This window comes from Hordeum vulgare, chromosome 7H (genome assembly GCF_904849725.1).
Source record: "Hordeum vulgare subsp. vulgare chromosome 7H, MorexV3_pseudomolecules_assembly, whole genome shotgun sequence".
NCBI lineage: Eukaryota > Viridiplantae > Streptophyta > Magnoliopsida > Poales > Poaceae > Hordeum > Hordeum vulgare.
The window spans coordinates 258,595,607-258,602,575 of NC_058524.1; the positions used below are offsets into that span (position 1 = coordinate 258,595,607).

At 44.8% G+C, this 6,969-nt stretch overlaps 1 protein-coding gene across 2 annotated transcripts; it reads right to left on the minus strand.

Moving 5' to 3' along the window:
- Window positions 1–520: 520 nt before the first annotated feature.
- Window positions 521–1,991, minus strand: LOC123407835. 2 transcript variants are annotated; one of them, XM_045101064.1, is made up of 3 exons: window positions 1,681–1,991; window positions 1,131–1,529; window positions 521–734 (listed from the first exon to the last, which is right to left on the minus strand). In XM_045101064.1, exons 1-3 carry the CDS (start codon window positions 1,785–1,787, stop codon window positions 551–553), a joined length of 690 nt encoding a protein of 229 aa, XP_044956999.1. In that variant the 5' UTR covers window positions 1,788–1,991; the 3' UTR covers window positions 521–550. The 2 variants fall into 2 exon arrangements, with proteins under 2 accessions (XP_044956999.1, XP_044956998.1); XM_045101063.1 differs by having other exon boundaries at window positions 1,650–1,991.
- Between the last annotated feature and the right edge of the window lie 4,978 nt (window positions 1,992–6,969).

The window sequence follows — 6,969 nt, forward strand, 5'->3', positions numbered from 1 at the left end:
TTGGGCTGACAACTTGAAAATTTATCATACGTGAGATGTGTTTGGAGGCAGGACATTTTGAGGAAAAGACCACGTTCTAGAGTGTGTACGTGAGCTAATTTTCTAGTATTTTTTCACTAATAGACTGAATTACTTAGGCTTGTCTCTTTATTTCTCATTAGTACAAATGCCCGTGCGTTGCACCGGGCTAGAAAAAAGTATAAAACCTACTTGTTTTGCCATTATGCGGCATTAATTTTAATAAATGTCAATTATAATGTTAAATGTAAGACATCTATTTTTGGACGGAAGGAGTTTATTTTAAAGTTTTAAATATAATGTAATGCTTATATAAAAATTGGATTACTTTTTTAATAATATAATTATCACTTTTATTGAGTGGTAATAATGTTTTGTTTTTTGATGGGTAATAGCATTTTTGTGTATAACATATTTTCAAAAAAATATATATTTAAATTGTTTTCTGCACAACTTGCTAAGCTCCTACTTGTGAGCTGCTCTGAGCGTAGACACCAATAAATTATAAGAAGCCCTTTCATTTGCAGGTCTTTCAGGTCTTTCCAAATTCGTTTCTCATACATATCGAGTGCCAATTCAGAGACGATGGCAGACAATGTGCCATCTGGGAGAATAGTCTGAGGTACCAGTACAGAGGACATACCCAAACGTTTAAAGCTTCTTCACTAATAAACAGTCCAAATCCAGCATCCATGAGCAACCAGAAGTAGACCCACCTGAAAACAAATTTAGCAAATCCAACATACTTAAATAAGTTTCAATAAAAAAATTGCAGCGATAAATGTAATGTTCTTGAAACCTTGCAAGGGGGAAAAAGGTAAGTCGTACAAGCAATACTAAATTTTGCAGTGATAAATAGGGAATGATGCTTGGAGGTTACAGAGTCATCTCAATAGCTATTGCTATACATCAACCATTGTATATGACTATATGTAGTGTTCAATTAAATCACCGTTCATGAAGCAATAGATCTCACACCTCACAGACTGAAAGTGGTTCATGAATACGATTTCAACAATAAATATTTTTACTATTTATTCCTAGAATAATATCAGAATATTTAGCATCAAGGAAACAAAAGGATGACAGGAAAAGTGGTCAAATGCACATACCCTTGCGTGTATTCCAGAATTATGACCTTCTTCGCGAACTGAGAAAATGTATATCTGATAGTATCTGACTGCGCGGAAGCATCAATAATCTGTGACAGGCTGAAAGAAAAACCAGAAGAAGGTTGCTTCACGAAGATGGATATCGCGGTGACCGTCACCGCAACACCCATAGCAACTGTCACTTTTGCAAGAAAGGAAGCCCCAGGATTGCTAGGTTCCACTTCCACCGCGTCGATGATCTCACCCGCATCGCCGCCACCAGCAGAAGGCTCTGCCCCGGACATCGCCTGTGCAGTCCATGGACCCAAACGGGACGCCCTCGCAAACTGTTTATGTTTGCATGAAAGAAATTTCAGACATCCAATGTCACCATTTTCCCCAAAGCACACCCTTCTCCTTCTGTAATAAAAACGAAACCCTGAATCTACTAAAGATAATTGCAGAAAACCCAAAGATTACGGAACATCTAAACTGCAGAGGCTACAGCTATTAGCCAGAGATGGAAGTGTGGTGACCGACCGACCGACCGGCGAAGAAGTCCACCGCCTACCCCTCAATCCGCCATGGCGCTGTACCGCCGCGCGGCCTCCGCGATCCGGCTGGCGCAGGGCCCCGCCCATGCTCCCGGCGCGGGCCATGGCGTCGCTCGCTCAGCATATCACATCGCTCGGATCAAACAGGCAAAAAATAAAATCTTGCCTGCGCAACCTAGCTAACAAGCCGTTCCCGGGCCATGGCAGGATCTAGACTGCGTGCGCCCAGAAGCCGTGAGGCTCGGACGGGGTGGAGACGGCGGAGGCGCGGCGTCCAGGCGAGGAAGGACTGGGCCGGCGGCGATGCGCGTGAGATGCGGGACCGGTGCCGGGAGAGGGGTTGAGGGGCGTCAAACCCAATGGGCGGACGGGGCGGAGACGGCGGAGGCGCGGCGTCCAGGCGAGGAAGGACTGGGCCGGCGGCGACGCGCGTGAGATGCGGGGCCGGCGCGGGGAGAGGGGTTGAGGGGTGTCGCCGTGTTGGGCGGGGCTTCGGCGTCGGCGACGGCGGGGGCGGCTGTAGGGAGCAGGCACGAGAGATTGCAGCCTTTTTCGGAAAATATGCCGTTTTTTCTTCCCTCACCAAGGACTGCGGGTTGATTACCATAAAATAGAAGGGTTTTTCTGCAAAGACGCCATGACGGACGGCAGAAGCCATCGGTGCTTTATTATTAGGGGAGAAGAAGGATCGGCCCACCTTTTTTTAACGTGTATAGGTAATCTGGTTTTGTACGGGTCACATATATGCGTGCCTGCCTTTTTGGTGTATGTATTTTTTCCGGGAAGAGCTCTCCATTCCATGTAGGCGACCAGGTCCGAAGGACAATTACTTGGGCTTGGCTTTTTTATCTCAGAAGGACACGGATTCGTACGTCTACATATTTACATGCCTACTTTTTTTTTACTAGTACAAATGCCCGTGCGTTATAACGGGTATAAAATGAATCTGAAAATTCACATGGTATTCAAGAGCTTATTGAAATAATATGATTTTCCATTGCAAGACTCATAAGTGTCCGCTTTATAAAGATCCCGTTGTATTCCAAAAGTTTGTAATCTTCTTTTCTGCTAATAAAATCCACTCCTTCCATTGTAAAAGGGTTCAGAGTGGTTCGCGCTCTTTTACCGACTCATTGCCCCTAGTAGTATAAGCACACCCTTCAACCAACATGACCATTTCAATGGACATTATCAACAGGTCTCGACGGCAATCAGGATTAGGGTACACGGAGCCGTGGGATAGATGGTGCAACGGAAGGGAGTGCTTCCTCCTCCCAGCTGTCATGTAGGGCGAAACAGGACACGAGTGGGATGCACTGTTGTCGCACTCTCTCTACACTTCATCCCTCCCTCTCTCCTCACAATCTCACCAAGAAGTCGATGTCATTCAAAGTTGAGAAATATCATGATGTTTAGAAAATACCCATGAGGCCTAAATATCTTATCCTTAAGAATTTCTGTTTAATATTTCACTCACTTTTAATTATTACTCACTTTGTTTCTAAATGTAAGTGTTTTTAAAGATTTGAATATGGACTATGTATGGTGAATATAGACGTATTTTTAAAGGTAGACTGATTCATTTTATTTCATATCTAGTACATATTAAAATCTTCAAAAATATATATTTAAAAAAAAGAGAGGAAGTAAGATGTGATAAACATGAATATTTATTAAACTAACAAACAATCAACACCAAGTAGGTGCTCATCCTGAAAAAAGACCGATGCATGATCCAACAGCTTCTGATCGGTCCAGCACAACATCTAGCACAACACACACGTGTCCCTTATCCACACAACATTCAGCAACACACACATCACATTCCTCCATCTCTTTTCCATTCTACGAGAAACGATGCTACCCCTTCTCTATCCAGAGTGCCCAGGAACGGCTTGGCGTCGCCCCGCCACTCCTGGAATACGCGGTCGTGATGGTTGGCCAGAGTCAGACATCAACCTCCCCCTCCCGGCCTCCCCTGTTGGTGATGAATTGAGAACAACATAGATGACGCCTAGGAGCTCCTCTGTTGTCGCGCGACCTGGACGCCAGTCGAGTGCTCCGGATCAGGCCAGTTGCCTCACCTTCGACCTGATTTGGACGCCCACAGGCCACAGCCTCCACCACCTGCGCGCCATGGTGCCCCCACCAGGTCTGACCGATCCTGCGCCACTCATCCTCTGCATCCCGCCCTCTCGGTCTCTCCTGCATGAGCCCCCTCTAGGCGCTCTGCCTTCGGCCTACTCACCCCCTTGTAAGCGCACAACGCCCACTGTCCTCCTCGTCGTGAAGCCTCCTGCAGCACGCTCGCCGACGAGCCGAGCAGAAGTTATTCCCCCTTCCAGCTTCTCTGCCACTGGAGAAGACAGAACAAACGAGTGCGGGTGGCATTCTTGCAAAATGCAGGGGTTAAATTGCAAAAATGAAACATTTTCTCACATACCACTTAAAGAGGGACCGTGGATTGAATACCTAAAACCTTCGGGATCTTTTTGCAAAACATCCGCGACGGACGACAAAAGCACTCCGTGCTTTATTATTATACTAGTACAAATGCCCGTGCGTTGCACCGGGATACAAAAAAATGCAGAAGGGGAGGGTGTTAAGCAAACCTTCCACACCATATCCTGCAAGGGTGAACGGAGATGTTCTGAAAACTAGGCCTTGTAAGCCGATGATGCAGTCTAGGTCCCCTTTCTCTCCTCCCCTTCTCCCCTCCGAAACGGACTGAGGTCCAATGCCTTGACAGAGCCAAGGCACCGGTGAACAGTGTGGTGCCTTGTCCCTCATTTCTGTCCGTTGGATCGAGAATCGATGGTCGTATGAACATCAAGTGCTCTTCTATACCCGAACAGTAAATTCGAAAAAAAATATTGAAAAAGTTTTGAAATTATTTTTACGGTAAACTTTGATAAAATGTCTAATAGGTCGCAAAATTTTAGTATGAAATCACATTTGTGTAAGTCGTGACAAAAAAACAAAAATGATGTTCGAAAATGCTTTGCCAAGGCAATCCGTATATTTCTTAAAGATGGACACCAAATTGGATGTGCTCAGTCATATGCAAAGAACATGGGTCTTTATGGACAAAGAGCGGGATGTCTGAGGTATCCTATTAACCACTTCTATTTACCCTTGAAACATATATCATGATGTGCAGTGATATCAACTTGCTGAAGTAAGCACATGATGATAGCATCTTCTATTTAAGCATATGCCCAGTCTTAAGTGGCAGAGAACCTCGTCAATAGATTTACAATTGTGTTAAGTTGTTTATGAACAAAATTCAGGAACAATATATATATACGTTCAGGTGGTGCAGAGTTGTAAGAGCCTCATAATGTCCTAGAAAAAAATTGAACGCAAAAAACTAAAAAAATAATCCTACTATTCATCATAGTCATTTTTTTCTCCTATGAGTAGTTCAGACTCTACACATAGCTATCGTTCCTTGACCGTATATCTCATCTATCAACTTCTCCCGATCCCTCCGGCATGCCGCTGCTGTCCTCAGCACCTCCATCACCCAGCCTCATCAAGCCGCCATCTCCACGCACAACACATCATCCTCTTCATCTTCTCTCTCACACCTCTCTAATGAATTCTTTCACGCCCAACAGATCTGGTGGTCGCCGCCGCAGAAAATAGGTCCTATGAAAAAGGTTAGCTTTCAGGTTTGTTTCAGCATGTTTTTTATCCACAACTTCATACCTGGTACAAATGGTCAGCCTAGCGTGTGTGATAAGCAATGCAACACTTTAGTTTATCCTAAGCATTACCTATTTGGTGAGGACTTCCTTGTAGACAATATTTTTCGTATAGGTCTCTCTTGTACTGGTCTTCTTATTCTTCTTTCCTTTTGTGCATCTGTCGACTGTACCGGTGTTTTTTTTTCTTCTGGTTGTTCACATCATGCGTTCCTGCTAGTACCTTAATGTTTGCTGTCGCGGTTGCTCTAGAAAGCGCTACATATAGTTGACCATGTGAGAAAACCGGTTCAGGAAGGTAGACGCCGACATTCGGTATTGTCTGACCTTGTGATTTGTTTATTGTCATTGCAAAACTTAGCCTGACCGGAAACTGTTTCCTCTTGAAACTGAACGGGAACATGTCATCGTCAGAGGGGCATAATGGTATTCGAGGCAGGAAAACTCGCATTCCAGAGTGCTGTCCCACCACAATCTCTGCGTAAATTGTATTTTTTTGAAAGCCGCGTACGACCAACCTTGTGCCGTTGCATAGTCCATTAGCAGGATCGATGTTCCAGAGTAGTATTATTGGACAATTTTTTTTGAGCTTCAACATATGTGGAGGCAGTCCATTTGGGGTGAGAGTGTTTAGGAACTCTGGTGGATAGTAGTTATGTGGGTCGTCTTCTACTGAATCGAAGCTGTGGTATACCATCTCCTTCCCGTGGAACCGATCAATCATTTTTAGGTTGATTCTGTCTACGGAATCGTTGCTTGTGGATAAAATTGCTCTTGACGTGATGTACTTTGGATCTTTTAGGGAAGCGTTGTCTGTATGGTAGACACTGTCGATGAGCCTATCCAAGCTATTGTCATCCGTATTTGTTTGCACACATATACTTGTAGGCAGTAGTATTTCACCATCTTCATTTGTCTCCTCGGTTCCGTTTCCAATGCGTAGTAAGTATTTTATGAACCACTTGTCGTTTTGAGCCCTCATGTTGCGCACAAGCTTCAATTGACGCATTGAATTCCAAAGCTGGGACCTTCGTAGTGATGCATCTACTATCTGTGCTCTTGTTCCCTTTCGGACAACAGGCAACACTTGCCTAAAATCCCCTCCAAATACGATTGTTTTTCCACCGAACGGAAGTTCTTGTCTGTCCATTATGTCCCGCATGCTTTTGTCCAGGACCTCCACTGTTTGCCTCTTGGTCATAGATGCTTCATCACAGATTATTAGTGATGCTGCTTTGAGTAGCTTGGCTGTCCCACTCTGTTTTGTGAATCCACAAATATCCCCATCGTCTATTTTGAGTGGAATCTTGAACCTTGAGTGTGCGGTTCTCCCTCCGGGCATTATTGAAGCAGCAACGCCGGAAGTGGCTGTCGCCACAGCAATATTTCCTTGCACGCGTATTGTGGCCAAGAGCGCCCTGTAAAGAAATGTTTTTCCCGTGCCTCCAGGTCCATCAACAAAGAATATACCTCCTCTTTGGCGGTCAATTGCTGCTAGGATTTCGTCGTAGGCCTCCCTCTGCTCGTTGTTTAGGTTCTTATACAAAGATGTGTCCTCATGGTCCACCTCGATGGAGGTCTCCTCCATGATCTCCCTTG

Bases quoted from the DNA above. Each gene is read 5' to 3' on its own strand.
- LOC123407835 (XM_045101063.1), bottom strand. From the start codon at position 1,768: ATGGCCCGCGCCGGGAGCATGGGCGGGGCCCTGCGCCAGCCGGATCGC. The intron at 1,530-1,649 runs GTCGGTCACCAC...TTTTTATTACAG, and splicing joins ACTTCTTCGCCGGTCGGTCG to AAGGAGAAGGGTGTGCTTTG. The intron at 735-1,130 runs GTATGTGCATTT...ATTTGTTTTCAG, and splicing joins ATTCTGGAATACACGCAAGG to GTGGGTCTACTTCTGGTTGC.